The following is an 18,987-nucleotide window of genomic DNA, read 5'->3' as shown; positions in this document are numbered from 1 at the left end:
GGGGGTGATGGTGGTGGGATGAATTGGAAGATTGGGGTTGACATATATACACTAATATGTATAAAATAGATAGCTAATAAGAACCTGCTGTATAAAAATTCAAAAAAAATGTATAGCAAAAACAAAACAAAAAAAAAAGGACTGGGCTTCTCTCAGTCCTGTTTACAGGACTATTTACAATTAAACAGGGTGGCCTTTGAGATGTTACTCTTTCCCACTCCATCTCTCCCTCAGCCTCCTCCACCTGTTGGACATCATGCTTAGGAATGAATCCTTAGAGCCCTGGGGAAAGTGTTTAACAAGACTGGATGAAACACCTTGTACTTAATAACAAGTTAGGCTGCCCCCAAATTGCAACTTGCCTTTACCAATATTTGTAATTGACTTTTAGGTAAACCTGCAGCTAAACTTACCATTAGCTCTGGGAGAGGAATCTGTTATCAAGTGTAAGGACAGAACATTTGGCTTGAAGTCAACATCTTTCCCTTCTAAAATTGGCAAGAGATATAAGAAAATTAAAATCTGAGGCCCATGCCTCTAAGAAAGAAAGAGAAGTTGTCATTATTGCAAATTTGTTGATTTTTAATTTAATGACATAATTATTTCTTCAAAAATGTTATTAAAGCCATGGTATGAATTACTATTGATAATGTCAAGGAATTAGGACATTCTATTAATTTTATGCAAAAGTCATTTCACTGCATTAAGATAAAATTTATTTTATTGGACCATGTCCACTACATACCTCAGCAGATTTTCTTTTTGCCCAAACTCCTTTTAAACTAATATTCATTTTAGGGCTTCCCTGGTGGCACAGTGGTTAAGAATCCGTCTGCCAATGCAGGGGACACAGGTTAGATCCCTGGTCTGGGAAGATCCCACATGCCGCGGAGCAACTAAGCCCGTGCACCACAACTACTGAACCTATGCTCTAGAGCCTGCGAGCCACAACTACTGAAGCCCGAGTGCCACAACTACTGAAGCCCGTGTGCCTAGAGCCTGTGCTCCACAACAAGAGAAGCCACCACAATGAGAAGCCTGCGCACCGCAAAGAAGAGTAGCCCCCGCTCGCCGCAACTAGAGAAAGCCTACGTGTAAGACCCAACACAGCCAAAAATACAAATAAGTAAATAAAAATTTTTAAATGTCTAATTAAAAATATATATTCACTTTAATAAAAACAATATAATTAAATTGTATTTGGAACAATGCACAAGGAAAAAACGTTGGAGGCTTTTGCTGAGGGGAGCCAGGTCGGAAAGGACAGGAAAGAAGACAGACTTTTTACTGTACCATTTGAATTTTGAAACATGTGAAAATACTTTTTATTGTAAAAAATTAATAATAGAATAACAGGCACATTAGTTAAAAATAAATAGTGTTAAAAGACAGGTCTCTGCCTCACCTATCTCCACCCCCACCCTTGCCCTGTCCTTCTTCAGAAGCATCTACTTTCAGCTCTTTCAGCTGCTTCTTCTCGTACTTAGTCTCACATTTCTAAGTAGTATGCTCTTATTGCCCCTTTTAGATCTATCCATTTTAGAGCGTGTCCGTTAATTACCAATTACGGTATTTGAGAGTTTCGTGCTCTTATATGTCATGACCACCTGCTTCCTCTTCTTCATCTTAATATGGTTAAATCATAGCTTTTTTGGTTGAACAAACAGCCAATGTAAGTATTATTCACTGGTGAGCCAAGTTGTTCTATGATTTGCTTCCTTCCCTTTACAGTTTTCTATTTTTCCCCAGTTTTTATTTGCTTAATTTTCTACATTTTTTCAAGTGATCCAAAAGATCTGTTACATGTCTAACAATAATTTTTCCAAATGCCCAAACACATCAAATTTCCCCTAGAATTTTTTTTTTTATTCTGCCTATCCTGAAGATTACCAACGCTGGTTATCAGCTGCAGTACCCAAGGTGATTCACTCTCTTCCTAAGAGCCTCCTTTGTTCACACTAACTTTTCACGGAGACTCTGTTACCAACACAATCCTACTTGGAGAAAAGTAAATTAAATTGTTTCCTCAAGAGACACACCCACCTTTCCAGGGGCTGCCAAAACACCCTGAATGTTTTCCCCTTGAACTCCCTCTCCTGCTTCACAAGATACGTGGGGCTCAAGGTGCAAACATGCTTCATTCACAGCAGAACACATTTTGACCTAACAAGCTGGCTTCACCAGAAGATTAGTATTTGTTTTGGTGCCTAGTATCATAGTGGATGCAAAGTATCAGACATTCCCTGATGGCAAAGACTTTGCAGTCAGGCTCATTAGCACAGCTGTGAAACAGAAATAACAGTTCCTAAGTGCTACAAAACTGTTTTTTCCCCTTTCCATCTCTGATTGATATTTCGTTTACAACTAAAACATAGGGAATCTTTGTCAAATTCTCTTTTTGTTCTTTTCTTCTCTTTACTCTCTTACCCTGTATGACAGATATAATGTTAACATCTTACTGCATGATCCAAGTATTTTCATAAGTTTTTGAAACTCATTTTGCCTCCAAAGTTTACTCTCTGCTTGACCTTTAACAATTTAGTTAATCATGTTGCACTTCAGCTTCTTCATATGTAATTGGGAAATAATAATAAAACTTATAAATTTGTTGGGAACATTAAACAAGAAAGGTCAATGTGAAGAATTTAGCTTACTTCCTGACACTTTGTAAATAGCCAATAAATATTAGCTATTGTTTGTATATTGGAATTATTTTTTACCATCATCACCATTTTACTTGGTCACAGAAGGGAATCTTAATGCATAATTTCACCATCTTCTAGTATTCAGTGTTATTATTAAGAGGTCTGATACCAATCTGATTTCTATTCCTTTGTAAGTGAACTGTTTGTTCTCTTTCTCCTTCTCTCTCTCTCCATCTCTCTCTCCAATCTTCTCTCCATCATCAATGTTTTGAAAACAACATGTCTTCTTTGCCTTTTTTTTCATCCATTGTACTCGGCACTCAATTTAGCACTTTCAATCTGGACATTATCTTTTTCCAATTCTGGGGTGTTTTTCTTGTATTACTTCTTTGATAATCTCTCCCCCTCCATTTTCTCTGCTGTATTTCTGGAACTTGTTATTGGATGCTGTACTTCCAGAATTGATCCTCTTTTTCTTATAATTTCTCTTTCCTTATCTTTATCTTTTTATAATAGATCCTAACGTATTTCTTCATACTTATTTTCCAAACAGTCAACTGGACTCTTCCCTTCATCTGTCATGTTTTAAATGCCCAACAGAAGTTTTCATGTACTCTAAATAGTTCCCCTTCCATCGTGTTTCCTTCTTGCTTAATGGATACGGTATCTTCAAGTCTCTCTGAGAAGTTTAGTGATTCTGGGGTTTCTTTTTTATATTTTCTTCTGCTACTTGCATTGTCTTATTTGTTCTATGAGTTCCTTTTTTCTGTTCAGTTTTTGTTTTTGCTGTTGTTTTTGTTTTCTCTCTATACATAATGCATGTTGGTGGCTTTGCCCTGTCTTGGCTATTGGTTCATATTTAAGATTTAACATTCAGCCTGATGAGCTCTTCAGTCACCACCAGGCACCAAATTAATCATATAAGCCATACTCCTAGAATCCAGACTGTTTCTAGGAGAACCTCAAAACACCCATCTATAACCTCCTGTGATGAAGCCGTAAAAGGCTCTGGTCATAAGAAATGGAATGAATCAGCCTGAACCTTTTTAGATGGCTCCTTCAGACAAAGTTCTTTCTACAAAGAACTTTGTATTTTTCAGAACAATATTCCCATTTTTTATAAGAAACAATTTTTCAGAACAATATTCCCATTTTTTATAAGAAACAATTAAAATGCAGTTGTCATTGGAGAGAGGCTTACTTTCCATCATATATCCTTTTGCGAGACTTCTGTGTGAGCAACAAGGGTGTCTATTTATTTAAACTGGCTGACGGAGACCCCACCACTGAGCAAGAGCTGAGGGTCTTGGTGCTGTGGGGCTGAACAAGCTGGTATGTCCAGGTAGCAGAACGTAGAAATAGCTCAGCTGAGCAGCATCAGGGGCAGGATGAGCAGGAGAGGCCAGCCCCACAGGGCACAGACCCAGTGCATGTCACAGCATAGAACTTCCTCCTTGGGGCTCCCTGGGCCAGGATGAACCACATCTGGGTGCAGTGACCACTCCCTTGGCTGCAGTTGGCTCATGCTGTAGGAGCAACCCTTGATTTCATTGCAGAGTGGCCGGTGTGGGAAGTAGAAATTGAAGGGGTAGCAGGAAGCCCCACTGGACACTGGTTACGTTGTGCAACACACTTCTAGGTAAAGTAGGTGCAGCAGTTTTCACACGAGGACTGACAGTCATCTTTGCAGAGAGGCAGGTCCAGATCTGCTCTCTGTGCCCAGTGTGGTCCAGCTGCTGGAGCCAGGGCCCCAGGTTGAGGAAGCATTCATAGAGGCAGGTGTCCTGGATGAAGGGGTGTTTGCCATCTCTCCATAGTGGTTCCAGTGAGTCTGCTGAGGCAGGACATGTCTTTGTGGGCTTCCTGGAGCAGCCAGCATTTGCCTTCCAGGAACTGCACTGTTCGTGCAGCTTGTCCTTGGAGCCTGGACTTCCCTTCTGGTGCTTTGGCGTCCATAGGAAACCAAGCAGGACCCTGCAGGGCCTTCCTAGGGACATACCCCCGCACTGTGTCCCTCACCTCTTACTAAGGATTTGAGTCTGTATCCACTGAGAAATGGATGGCACAGAAGTGTCTATTAAGGATGGGGTTGACATAGCGAGATCTGTGTTTTGAAAAGAGGAGGCTGGTAGCAATGGGAAAATGGATCATAAAGGGAGAAGTCGAGACCATTGTCCAAATCCAGGAGAGAGAGAATGGTAGCTTAGACCAGTGGTTCTCAAACTGGGAAATCTCACCCCTCAGAAGACACTTGGCAATGTCTGCAGACATTTTTGGTTGGTCCACTGTGTGTGGAGGGATGTTACTGGCATTTTGTGACTGACCATCAAGGATGCTCCTTAATCATGATACACGGGATTGCCCCCAGAGCAAAGGATTATCTGGCCTGAAATACAACTAGGGCCTAGACCGAGAAACCCTTGCTCAGACTGTGGTGGTGGTGGAGATGGAGTACATATTGGAGAGATAATTAAGAGGTTAAAATCAGCAGTAATTAGTGACTGATTATGAGGAAGGAGGGAAAGATTACCAAAGATAACCCTCAGGTTTCTGGCTTGCCCACCTGGATGAGTGGGGGTGCCATCCACTGAAATTAAAAATGTTTGAGGAGGTGATGGTCCGGTGGGGGAGGATAAGGAGCTCAGCTTGAAGCCTAGTAAACTTAGATTTCTAAACCTAGAAACTTAGATGCTTCTAAGACATCCGAAGAAGTCAAACAGGCAAGTCTCTAAGTCTACAGCTCAAGGGGGCAAGCCTGAGCAGGAGACATGCATTGGAGAGGCTTCTGTGAATAGAACAGAAGCTGTGGGCATGGATGAGATTACCTAGGAAGAGAGTACAGAGTGAGGAGTAAAGAGGGCCCGAGACTACATCTTGAGAAACTCCTGGCAGAGGAGCACAAACCAGCAAAAAGCATCTAGCGAGGTGGGGAGAAAACCAGGGCATGTCACATCCCATAAGCTTCAAAAGAGCCTGTTTCCCCCACACCTTCTCCAGCATGGAGCATCATAGATCCTTTGTGGTGGTGGTTGTTATATTCACTGGTTTGTTGTATCTTTTAGATTCCACAAAGAAGCGATATCATACAGTATTTGCCTTTTTCTGTCTGACTTATTTCACTTAGCACAATGTCCTCCAAGTTCATCCATGTTGCTGCAAATGGCAAAATTATTTTATATATATATATATATAGACATATACACAAACACACACACACACACGTATCACAGTTTCTTTATCCATTCATCTGTTGGTGGACACTTAGGTTGCTTCCATATCTTGGCTATTATAAATAGTGCTGCTATGGGCTTCCCTGGTGGCGCAGTGGTTGAGAGTCCGCCTGCCGATGCAGGGGACACGGGTTCGTGCCCCGGTCCGTGAAGATCCCACATGCCGTGGAACAGCTGGGCCCGTGAGCCATGGCCGCTGAGCCTGTGCGTCTGGAGCCTGTGCTCCGCAACGATAGAGGCCACAACAGTGAGAGGCCCGCGTACCGCAAAAAAAAAAAAAAATAGTGCTGCTATGAACATCGGGGTGCATGTATATTTTCCAATGTGTTTTTATTTTTTTCAGGTATATACCCAGGGGTAGAATTTCTGGGTCATATGGTAGTTCCATTTTTAGTTTTTTAAGGAACCTCCATACTGTTTTCCATAGTGGCTGCACCAATTTTCATTCCCACCAACAGTGTAGGAGGGTTCCCCTTTCTCCACATCCTCGCCAACATTTGTTATTTGTGTTCTTTTTGATGATAGCCATTCACAGATATTTTTAAGCTTTGCTAAACTGATCAGTTAAAAAAAAACTAATTTATTTAGTTATTTATTTTTAATTAATTATTTATTTATTTATTTTGGTTGCACTGGGTCTTAGTTTCAGCATGCGGGATTTTTAGTTGCAGTGTGTGGACTTCTTAGCTGCGGCATGCATGTGGGATCTAGTTCCCTGACCAGGGATCAAACCCAGGCCCCCTGCATCGGGAGTGCAGAGTCTTTCCCACTGGACTACCAGGGAAGTCCCCCAAAAAATCTTATTTAAAGATATTAAAGTTTTAATTGGCAACTTTTGGGTAAGTAATGAGATTAAACATCTTTGCCATGTTTATAGGCCATTTATTCTTTTTAAATTGGCCAGTGCTTGTCATTTGTCCACTTTTCTACTTTAGATATTCATATATTTCCATAGATTTGTAGGACTTCATTATATATCATGATTTTTTACTCTTTGCTATCACATTCTTAAATATTTCCCCACAGTTGATCCCTTTTTTTAGGGGTGGTGTCTTTTTCAAGGCAGTTGTTTTACATTTTTATGGATGCAAGTTTGTTTACTTTATCTCCCTGCTTTAATCTAATGCTAGAAGAGGCTGTTTCTTCCCAAGGATCATAAAAATATCCTCCTCTATTTTCTTAGTATATTAAATCCTTTTTTCTGTTCAAAATTTTAATCTACATAAAATCTATTTTTATGTCTGATGAGTGACTGGGATTTGTTCAAAAATATGAAAAGTAGAGGTTTCAAAACTAATTATTGGATAATATGTTCTTTCAATTTCCTCTTTTTTTTTTTGGCAGTACACGGGCCTCTCACTGTTGTGGCCTCTCCTGTTGCGGAGCACCGGCTCTGGACGCTCAGGCTCAGCGGCCATGGCTCACGGGCTTAGCCGCTCCGCGGCATGTGGGATCTTCCCAGACGGGGGCACGAACCCGTGTCCCCTGCATCGGCAGGCGGACTCTCAACCACTGCGCCACCAGGGAAGCCCTCAATTTCCTCTTGATGCTATACTAGATCCCATACCCATTAACTAGTCTGATACTGAACTATCTCTTATGTTCTTTAGCTCTCTTGGTATATTCCTGTGCCCAAACCAGGCTGTTTTAATTACTATAGCTTTATAGTATGGTTTGATGCCTGGTAAGGCAAATCTGTATTATTTTAAAATCAGGAAAAACCATAAACATTTGCGTATGTATGTATACGTATGTATCTGTGTTTGTTCCTGCATGTGGAGGGTTGATGGGGAAGTGTGTGTGTGTGTGTGTGTGTGTGTGTGTGTGTGTGTTCTTACACATGGAAGGTTGAGGGAGAAGTGCCTTTGAATGACTAGGACTAGTTGGGGAGCCGCAAAGAAGTGTGAGACAATGCCTGGAACAGAGAGTTTCAGAGAAGTTTGGAAAAATAAAAGTAGATTTGGGGTCTCAAAGGAGGTGGGTGCTCACAATTCCAGGGCCTGTAGATTGAGGAGAGCATTCAAAGTATGAACTGTACCAACTGAATTTCAAGGCCCTTTAGGCCTAGGAAACTCTTCTCAGCTCCTGGGAAACCAGTAGGGATGTTAAGGTCAACCATTCATCCCTTAGAGCCAGTGTTACTGACCCCAGGCCTAGGTGCAGCGTCAGCAGTTATTTGTGGGTTTATGGTCCCCTGGGTGCAGAGAGTCCCTCATCTTTCAATCCTATGCCTTGTGTTTCACTGACACACAGCTTTCAATGAAAAGAAGTCTTACAATTTAGCAAGTACATACTGAATGCCCCACTGTAGACTCTGTACAAATTTCCTGCAAGGGTCCATGTCCATCAGATTTGGGGTAAGTGACTGGTGCTCTTGCATGCCTGTGTGTGTGAGTATGTGCACGCACATACACACACCCAGACCTCTCTGGTCTCAGAGGTCTCAAAACAGGGGCATTGTTCTCTGAAGGCCCTCTTGCCTCATGAAGGGTTTGGCCCTACCTGCACAGGACAGAAAACTAGTGGTGCACAGGGCCTGGCTCCCAAGGACATAGTTGGGGCCTCAGCAATTCCTTCCAGATAGTCAGGAACCACAAAGAGGGATGATCCAACAGAAGCCTGCTTATGGGACTTCCCTGGTTGTCCAGCAGTTAAGACTCCATGCTCCCAATGCAGGGGGCCTGGGTTTGATCCCTGATCAGGGAACTAGATCCCACATGCCACAACTAAGATCCCGCATGCCGCAACTAAAGATCCTGCATGCTGCAACTAAAAAGATCCCGCAGGTCACAAAGAAGATCCTGCATGCCCCAACTAAGACCCAGCGCAGCTAAATAAATAAATAAATGTTTAAAAAAAAAAAAAAGCCTGCTTATGCCTCTAGCTGGGATCATTCCAAGAGTCCTTGGGGGTCACTCAGAGGGGCCAGAAGGCTACCTGCTGCTGCATTAAAAACAGACTCCTGGGGCATTTGAATGGCTGCATTTTTGTCATCTTTCCTATTTGGCCTCTTCCAGGCAGTGCTTGCCCTGAATTTTGGCCTAATGACACATATATAAAATGCAGTGGGGGAGACCACTGCTCAGTAACCAGTGGGAATGTCCCTGGGCATAGCCAAGGTGGTTCTGCTAAACTATTTGAGAGGGAACGTCTCTGTATTACTTTGCTCTCCTGGTCCAAGTGACCTAGGGACAAGTCTGCTTACCTGCCTCACCCCCAACATTACAGGTATTTACTGGTCTCGACTTCACAGAAAGGTGGGGCACAGGGCCCACCTGTGCATACCCACGGAGTGCCCAGTCTCTGCCCTGCCCTTCCCCCACTTCCCCTCCACTTAGGCTTGGGGTAACAGTGGTGGAAACTAAAAGACAGATCAAAAGGCTCTTGGCCTCTACATCGAAGAAGGCGGCAGGCAGAAGACATCGCCCCCGCCCCACCTTCCCCAGGTAGGCTCGGGCGGGATCGCGGGTGGAGAGCCAAGGTCTCGCAGCGCCTCCCGCCCCTCCCCACCCCCACTTCGGGTGGTGATGAACTAGAAGAGGTCAGGTGAAGAGGTGCTTCGCCTGGACCGGCGCAGGGGTCGGGCCCCGGACGCGGCAGCCCCGCCCCCGTCCCGCCTCGCCCCGCCTCCACAGGAGCCTCCTGCGCTCTGGCCGCCAGCTGGCACTGCGGCAGCGCCAGTCGCCTTCCTCGGGTCGTCTGTGCACAGGTAAGGACAGAGGTCCCCATGTCCGAGCCGCCGCGGAAGGAACGGGAAGCTTCGTGAGGCTGAGATCTGGGAGGGAAGGAAACGGAATCGGATTCCGCAGGGGGCTGGAGGGAGGGACCGAAGGACGCGAGCCCCACATCCTCGGGCGGTGGGGAGGTGGTCCTCGCCGTGCCGGGAGAGGTGGACACGTCTTTACCAAGCGCTTCCTCGGGTCCGGAGATGGGCTGGGCGTTTGGATGCCTTGGCTGTGTGGAGACGCAGCCCAGCGTGAGGCCTCCAATATCCTGGGGCGCTGGATGCCGGGGGCCCCGACATCCTCTTGCAATGGTCGCCAGCCAGCAGCCACAGATAACCGTCCTGGATCTTGAAAGGGCGACCTCGGGCTCGCGGGCCGCGAACACACACACACAAGCCTCCCTTGCTGGTGTGCTTTGAAGAACAGCCCTTCCTCAGACTATGAATGTTCATAATAGGTGGAGGATTTGTTCTGCCCCGGGAGGTGTGTACAGGTGGGAAAATCTGCAGGAGAAGCTTGACTTCTTAGAAATCTTTTTGAGTTTAAAATTCAGCAAACCCGTTCTTCTTCCTTTCCTTGCATGGGGGGTGGGTGGGGGGTGGGGGGAGTTGACCTTAGAATGTAAGCCCAGTTTTGGGTCTGTCTTGGAAGTTCTAGGTTCATCTGTCCCCCGGAAGGTTTTCCTTCGGTAGAAGTGAAGTGGCTTGGTATTTTAACACGGTGCAAGTTTTTGGAACTTCGTAAGTCAGGGGCCACGAAAGCTCTGTCATTCTGTGTTCTCTCACCTGCAGCTGGAAGGAGAGATGTTCACGGTACTGACCCGCCAACCTTGTGAGCAAGCAGGTTAGTATCGCTCAGCAGGCAGCAAATGTGATTTTGTCACATCACCCGAGAATCCCAGCTTCAGCCCACAGCTCTTCATCCATGTCCCCAAGCAAATGACGGTTTAACCTCTTTGGTGTGAGACAGTGCTCACCGGGCTTTCACCACCGGCATTCCACAGATAAAAGTAATTCTTTACGTCAAAGCAACACAAAACAAGGACTAACATGCTTGTTTCGCGTAAATGGTTTTTCCGGTTTGCATAATCCATTAATTTGGCCCTTGTCGTTTCCCTTACCCAGCTGTGTGTAAGGTCTGCTTTAGAATATTGTTGATTTTGTGATGAATTGTAAAGCGCTTGGAGCTTGCCTCTCTTTCCATCCAAGTGTTGTTTCTGGCAAGGCGCCTACAGCATCCCCCCTGCCCCCACCCGTCATGGGTCAGCGTTGTTACCGCTGATACTGCAGGCACATGTGTAGAATGCTCACACACACACTCACACACACACACTTCCAAGCTTGCCCTTCCTGCCTGCCTCTGGAGCACATTTTGGAGTTGCTCATGTGGAAACCCAGAAGGGTCTGGCCTCTCCACTTTCGGGAGGCACCTGGTAATTACAGTGTTTGTCCAGCCCTAATGACAGCACAGCTCTAGGCTGCATTCCCTAAATGAACGAGACCTGGTCTAGTCCATTTTGCTTCGTGATAGGCTTTTCTGCTGGGGCAAGGGTTTGCTTAAGGTAATCATAGCTTTTTACCTGAAAACTGCTGAAGCACAGAGGACTTAGGAGGCCAGCCTCCTGGCTGTGGTCGGGAGACTGCTTATGTATCACCCCTACTCCCGCCCCATGGACAGATGTTCTTTAGTGGTGCCCCTAAATTGGGTATTCAAAACACTTTGAAATTTTAACACAATATACTGTAAGGTCACACATACAGACTAACTTGTTACATTCCTTCCAAAGGACAAGTTTAACATGGCAGATTAAACCTCTACCTTGTCTTGTTAGGGGAAGAAAAAAAAATCCCTTAAACTATAACTGACACTGGCATATGTATTGTTTAAAAGTTGATGCAAAAATTTGCCTCTGTGGATAAACCGGTTTCTGTCTGGGTCATATCCTTTGACCTGGAATCACAGAAAGGTGATCCAGGACCCCTTTAGGGGTTCTTAAGGTTAACTCCACAGTGGCTGGCCTCCCTCCAGGTGCTATGACAAACGATTCTGCAATGAGTAATTTGGTGTACAAGTCATTTAACACACTCGGGGCTAGTTCTGTGGAATAAATTCCCAAAAGTGGGATTTTGAGGCAGATGGTATACACATTAGCAATTTTGATAAATACTGACAAGTCCCCCTCCAGTTCACTCCCAGTGACAAGGTAGGAGAATTAAGGTGTTACATGACCACCTTTGACATCAGGAAGTGTCTGTGGCAGCATCTATACTGCAGGGGAATCAGATGAGGTGGTAAGAGTTGGCTGTTCTGAGCTATTGAGACCCACTGCATGACTGGCCTCCCCAAGTAGTGAGCATTGTGATGAGATTGGATATTGAGGCTGAATCTAACTCTATATGGTAGTATATACATGCTCTTTCTTTTTTTCTTCCAAGAAAATGTCTCCTAGAAATAATGAAGGAGTAGTAAAGCATAGGTTATGATGATCTAAAAGTATATGTTCTGGAATAGGACAGGATCTACCCCATTGCTATTCAGTTGAACTTTCTGTGATGGTAGAAATGTTCTGTAGCTACACCGCCCAATGTGGTAGCCACTTCAGGTTACTAAACACTTGGAATGTGGCTAGTGAAACTGAGGAACTGAGTTTTTAAATTTTATTTCATTTTAATTAATTTACATTTAAGTACACAATTAGTGAGAGAAATATTTGGATTCTCTGAATTCAGTGATCTTCCTGTTATGCTAGTGTTTATCATATTTCAGCCATTTGAGTGTCACCACTTATATTTATGCTATAATAGTTCTACCAAGACTATTATTTAGTCAATATTTTAATTAAATGTCTTTTTATCTTTTTAAAAAATTAGGTATAATTTATATACAGTGAAATGGATAGATCTTGTGTCCCTAAATTAGGTATTCTTGCCTTCTGAAAGGATTATGTTTTTAGAACAGGGACAATTTATAAGAATCTTTTTTTTTTTAAAGGGAAATTGTACCTAAGGAGCTGGTTTGCTTTGATTTTCAGTTTTTTCCAAAGAACTTTGGAAAATTTGATAAATTTTGAAAAACGCACACACCCATATACCCCACAATCCTATTAAGATGTAAGAGCATTTCCATTACCCCAGAAAGTGCCCACGTGTTCCTTCCCAGTGGATCCTTGCCCCAAACCCCCATGCAATCACTGTTCTGATTTCTGTCACCTGCCTGTTTTAGAACTTAACATAAATGGAATCATTTCAGAAAGTTTCTTTCTTTTCTTTTATTTTTTTATAAGTATATTTGCTACTTTATGAAATTTTCACTAGCCCACTGATTTTTTTAAGACCCAAGTAAATATTTGCTCATAATCATCTAGTTAAGAAATATTAGTTTAAATTTAATAAGTAGAAATAGCCCATTATGATACATTATATATTACTATATAATGCATATAATTATATATTACCTTTATTCAGAGGCTATATATTTAGTTGAAGACCATATGCTACATTTTTTCTTTTGCTTTTAAATGTATAGATATAGTTTACATAGATAGATATAGTTATGATTAAAATACAAATACCAGAGATTATATGACCACTTTGGCAGGGAACACGTGGATTGGGGTCTAGTTACTCTTTGTTTGTGAAGATGTAGGGGAGACCCTATGCCTTTACTATAGACACAGGAAAAATGACTGAGGTTGAATTCTTACTGGGAACCCACATATCTTAGGAATTCAAACACGTTACTATTTGCTTGACAATAAGTCATCATGTACTGAACTTTATAATCATTGATTACATCTAAAATACAATATGAATTTCTTTTTATTTATCTGAGATTATTTTCAAATGAAATGTTGTATCACCTGCTTTAATAGAAAACCCATAGTTTTCAAATCTACATTGAAACAAATGTTATTGTAAATCATCTCAGGGATGACCAGTAATATGCATAACACACTTTGGGAAATACCAGAGAACTAAATCATGCATATCCTCCCTGCAAACACTGGTTTAGTCCACTCTTTGGAGGAAAGATAAATGGGTATTGAGCCCAGTTGCTGTTCTAAAAGTATTGGTCTCACTAAAGCCAGAGGAAGTGACTTATGCATGCGGTTAAGCACCCAGTCCACAGATTCTACAAAGAAGGCCAGGACCTTGTTCCCAATTCCCCCTCATGTGTCTTCTGGGTCTCCCCATTTTAGGCCTCAAGGCCCTCTCCCGAATTTCAGCCATCATCACCTTGGTGGTCTTGCTTTTGAGCATTGTGGTGCTTGTAGCTGTCACACTCATCCAGATTCACCAGAAAGAGGTTCTCCTTCCAGGACTGAAGGTAGGTGTGAAGGGGTTGGCATTGAAGGGAAGAAATGGGCTCTGACATCAATGATTCGAAACTCATGAGTTAGAAGAGAAGAAAATTATTGCCCCTTACCTCTAGCTAGAGCCAGGGAAAGGATGGGTAAGAACCCAGGGAGAAAGACTGGACATGCTGGGTTTGTGATGTTTGAGGTGAAAGATTGATAGTGGTGACACCTTCTCCTAGGACTGTGAGGTCTTGCTTTGACTCCTGACTGTTAGAACCAAAGCTAGACTCTGTAGCCAAGAATTATAGATAGCTACCAAAGATTTACCAGCTTGTCAGTTCCTCCAGATGACACAAACTTGCTCATGAGTGAAGACCAGGAGACCCAGGCTCTTCTTCTGGCCTAGCCTGGGTAAACAAAATCAAGGACCTGAAAGGACTTCTTGAGCTGTGTTGTGCTACCTCTGTTGAGTCTAGAAGTATGCCATGATCCCTCTGACTCTTCCCCCACCAAAATTACTCAGGACCTTATGCTAAGTTCCAGAAGCCTCTCTCAGCTCTTGATAAGTCCATCCCCAAATGGATGTTCTCTGGTAGGCTGAGAATTGTGTGTATCCCTTCTGCCTTGGCTATTAAAGGTGGTAGGAGGTGATCCCATGAGAGACTGTCAAATGAAAGGTGAAGAGAGTCAGTAAGTCCTTCAACCTTTTTGGGTAGAAGTCAGCAAACTTTCTCTGTAAAGGGCCAAACAGTACACATTTTAGGCTTTCAGAGCCGTTTATAGTTTCTGTTGCATATCTTCTTTTGTTTTTGTCTTCTTATGACTCTTTAAAAATATGAAAACCTCTCTTAGTTGGACAAGGGCCATAGGAGCCATGTTATTTGAATCTCATTTAGTATCTATCCTTGACCTTAGAGTCCTTTCTACATCTTCCTGCTGTTAGGGAGTGTTCAATGGCTATATCTGAAATAGAGGTTTTTAAAAGGTAAAAAAGAAACTAATATTGCCTTGGCTGCGTGGGTGAGTTTGCTCTACCATCCTGAGTTCACTTTTCTAAAGGATTAAAGTAAAATCTTTTTATTTATTTATTTTTGTTTTTTTTGCCTTCACCATGCAGCTTGTGGGATCTTAATTCTCTCACCAGGGATCCAACCTGGGGCCCAGGCAGTGAGAGTGCCAAGTCCTAATCACTGGAACACCAGGAAATTTCCTAAAACAATTTTTTTAAGTTTATTTATTGTTTTTGGCCGCATTGGGTCTTCATTGCTGCGTGCAGGCTTTCTCTAGTTGTGGCGAGTGGGGCTACTCTTCATTGCAGTGCCGGGCTTCTCATTGCGGTGGCTTCCCCTGTTGTGGAGCACAGGCTCTAGGCACGTGGGCTTCAGCAGTTGCAACTCTCAGGCTTAGTAGTTGTGGCTCACAGGCTCTAGGGCACAGTCTCAGTAGCTGTGGCACATGGGCTTAGTTGCTCCACGGCATGTGGAATCTTCCTGGACCAGGGATCGAACCCATGTCCCCTGCATTGGCAGGCGGATTCTTAACCACTGTGCCACCAGGGAAGTCCCTAAAATCTTTTTTAGATAATGGAATTTGGTTCTTTTATAGGCATTTTACTTAAGAATCTCAGCCCCCCATGAATAGCATGAATAAAAATGAAAAATAAAAAGCCTTATGCAGCTGTCTAATGGTGAGAGGAAAACAAATTATCTGGTTGTCCAAAGACATTAGCTAAGGCCTAGAGAATCTGTTTTCCCAAGTTCCAGACACTGCCTTCTCCTATAAACTATATAAAATCAGGATTGCAACTAGGGGAAATACCATCCCCTTACACTTTGTAAATTGCTATTCGGTTGAGTGAGCATTTTTCCCTGAATTATCGCACTGAACTCTTCTGCCAACTATGGAAGGTGGACAAGCACTGTCACCACCATTTTGCAAGTGAGGAAACATAGGTTTGACCAGTGGATGGCAGGACCAGAACTGAAACCCAGACCCTCTTGTTACCACGGCTCTCTTCACTTACTTCCCGCTGTTCCTTGATCCTAAGTTCTGAACAGGGAACCCAGGAGGAGATATTGGCCTCTGCTGGGAAAACACGTCCTCCTTTGCACAGGAGGGAAGGAGGGAGGATGGATGCAGAGACAGGAAGGTGCTGAATTGGAGAAGGGACGTGCCTTCCAATTGAGGGGAAGGCTGGTTCCACTCTTAGACCCCAGTAACCATTCTTAGACCCCAGTACCACCCTTAGATCCCATAAGTCAAACAAACCAGCTCTAGCTGCGTTCCAGGTATATCTCTCCGTGGGACAAGGGAATGTGCCCACCAAGAGTCATGCTTCCCTTCTAGAACATGTTGTGGTGCCTGAGACCCCAGAATCCAGGGTCTGTGTGGGCCTCCTGCTGAGGGCAGACCTCACCACTGGTCTGAGGGGTGGTAAAGGGGCAGCTGCTTGCAGGGAGAGTAGACAGAGCATGGGTGTGGGGTCTGAGCTAGCCCACCCTCTACAGTCAACATACAGGTGCATGAGGCTGTTTACTCTATGGATTTGCCTGGGGATGGGAAGAGGACAGGTGGGGGTGGGGCAGAGCAGAAGTCTTCATTTATAAAATTTTCCCTCAGGCCCTTTAAAAGTGAGGGATGAGGGGGCTTCCCTGGTGGCGCAGTGGTTGAGAGTCCGCCTGCTGATGCAGGGGACACGGGTTCGTGACCCAGTCCGGGAGGATCCCACATGCCGCGGGGTGGCTGGGCTCGTGAGCCAGGGCTGCTGAGCCTGCGCGTCCCGAGCCTGTGCTCCACAACGGGAGAGGCCACAGCAGGGGAAAAAAAAAAAAAAGTGAGGGATGAGCTGGTTAAGGCAGTTGTTTTGGGAGATGAGAGGTAAATTCAAACTGGAGGGATATGGAGGAATTAGAAGACTTGAAGAGTAAACTGAATACAGAAAAGTGGGTCCCTGAGCAGTATGGAGGACAATGTTGAAGGAGGAGACCACACATGCTTAGTTCTGTGTCAGAGGGGTTCCCCTAGTCAAAGATGCCCATGCAAGATGGTCATCTGGGGGTGACCCCAGGAAGAACTGTGGGGGGATGGGAAGTGAGACAGAAGGGAAGGCAGCCAATGGAGGGGCTATTACCCAGCAGGTTACCACTGTGGGCAGCTGGAGCTGTTCTGCTAGGGATTTCTGGGAGCCAGTGCAGAACTCTCACCTCAGGGGTGTCCTCTGCCATGGGCATATAGAACATCTGCCTCACAGTCATCCTACTCAAGGGCGTATTTACACACCCGCTTCCATTAGTCATTGGTTGAGGGCTGCTCCCTGGGGAACATTAGCTCTCTAGTATTTCTGGCATATTGTGGGCTCGGGTAGGTTCAGCCAATGGAGACAGCCTTCAGGCAGGTAGAAAGTGCATGGTTGGACATCACAGTGGTAAGGTCTGAGGGCTTGTGGGCAGGGAACCCTCAGTGACCGTTCCCTGTAGATAATTATTATTCCCATTTTGAAGATGAGAAAACAGGAACAGAAAGGGCAAATAGCTTCCCACAGTTACACAGATTGGAAATAGCAGACTTGGCACAGAAGGAAGAAAAGAGAGCAGAGAACATTGGCCTTAGGCAAGGGTTTGGAAGGGCCAGCAGACATACCCTCACGAATTAGCAGACGGTTCAGAGAGGGGGTTTTTAATCTCTTCAGAATCTCGCTGTCAGGCCCCAGTTGTAGGGGACAGGAAGTTGTATAACACAGGAATATTGGCTCAGAAGGCCCATTCTGCTTCACTGAGTGGGTTAGTTATAAGAAAAGACAGATGTCCTGGGCCGGTTGAAGCAGGAGCAGAATGACAGCTTGGAAGGGGGCATTCCACATGCAGCTTTTCTCAGGCTGTCCAGAGACCCTTCCTTTTGTTTTGCAGTGTGTGCTAGGGGCAGGAAGGGCAGTGTGGAGGTGGAGACCAGTGAATATAAAGGCTTTTTCATTGTTTATGTTTTCATACCTTGAGCCTTGTTTTGCCTTTTTGTGTGCTGCTGACAGTTGGTTTTGAGGAGCCAGCTCCACAGTGGCCTATCTGAGGGGCCCTGGAATGTTCCTCAAGACCCACGTGAAAAGTCATGATATCTGGCTATTAAATCCAACGTTGGCCTACCTAACCTTGGTTCATCTGAGTGTAAAAGCGGAACTATTAAAACTTAGCCAATGGTGGAAATATCCCCAGTCCCTTTTTCACTGTCACTGGTCTGACCTGCTCTATCAGCTTGAAGAGTAAACATGATGACGTTGCCTTTATGTTTCACTCATTACCCCCCACCTCAACCCCGCTGCTTTATTATCACTAAGTCCAATATCTTCCTCTTGAGGTTTCGCCCTCCTAACTGCATCACAGTTGTTTAGAAGCCCTGGAGCTTCTCAGACCCATCTGATCAATACCCCACTGCCACTGCCGCTCGCAGCCACATGGTGCCACTGTCGAAGAGGGGCCTGCAGGGTCCCAGGTTTCAGGGACACTGCTTTTCTGCCAGTCAGAGCCCCACCTTGGGTCACATGACTCTCCAAAGCACAACAACTGGGCCAGGCTGTGTTAAAACCATTTCCTTCTAACCCTCATCCATTCTCAGTCATCAGCCTGGATATCTGGTGCCCTGTGGCCCACCTTGGTTTACCTCTTGGAGTACAAGAGTTGCATAATTTGTTTTTTCCTTTCCAGAAGGCCCTGGCTCCTTATTCAAATTGGTGATTCTCCTCTCCAGCCAGATCTGCACACCACTTAACCAAGAGTTTGCTTCTGAGGGTCTTTTGTCTGAACAAAGAAAGTCTGCCGTACCATATCAGGCACCTTCTTATTAATCAGTCACCCTGTTAAGACTTGTTTTCCTTGGAACTCAGTGAAAGCACAGGGGCAATGAGTACAGGTTTAAGAGTCAGTTAGACCCCGCTTGATCCCAAGTCTGTGACCTTGGCTAATTATTTAACCCCTGTGAGCCTCAGTTTCCCTATCTGTCAAGTGGGGATGATGATAACACCTGCCTTATAAATGCAAAACTAAAGCCCTTTGTGCAGTGCCTGGCATATTATAAGTGTTCGCCAAATGTTTATTACTACC

General features: G+C 44.4%; 2 protein-coding genes and 1 long non-coding RNA gene across 3 annotated transcripts in view; 2 read left to right on the top strand and 1 right to left on the bottom strand.

Annotated features, from left to right (window-relative positions):
• LOC307193356 (zinc finger protein 621) overlaps positions 1-18,987 on the top strand; it is a 279,464-nt gene that overhangs the window by 151,687 nt on the left and 108,790 nt on the right. The gene's annotated exons all lie outside the window — the stretch shown is intronic.
• Positions 1-18,987, bottom strand: part of LOC307193359 — a 263,564-nt gene that overhangs the window by 191,195 nt on the left and 53,382 nt on the right. The window lies entirely within an intron of this gene.
• Positions 9,560-18,987, top strand: part of ENTPD3 (ectonucleoside triphosphate diphosphohydrolase 3) — a 34,977-nt gene continuing 25,549 nt past the window's right edge. The window contains exons 1-3 of the mRNA XM_079934195.1: positions 9,560-9,584; positions 10,392-10,443; positions 13,799-13,926. Of these exons, the coding sequence (XP_079790321.1) occupies positions 10,404-10,443; positions 13,799-13,926 (168 nt within the window). The 5' untranslated portion in view covers positions 9,560-9,584; positions 10,392-10,403. The remainder of the gene's footprint in view (positions 9,585-10,391; positions 10,444-13,798; positions 13,927-18,987) is intronic.

This window comes from Stenella coeruleoalba (genome assembly GCF_951394435.1).
Source record: "Stenella coeruleoalba genome assembly, chromosome: 10".
Lineage (NCBI taxonomy): Eukaryota > Metazoa > Chordata > Mammalia > Artiodactyla > Delphinidae > Stenella > Stenella coeruleoalba.
Note: the sequence above shows the minus strand (reverse complement) of the source record. Positions and strands in the feature narration are given on the sequence as shown.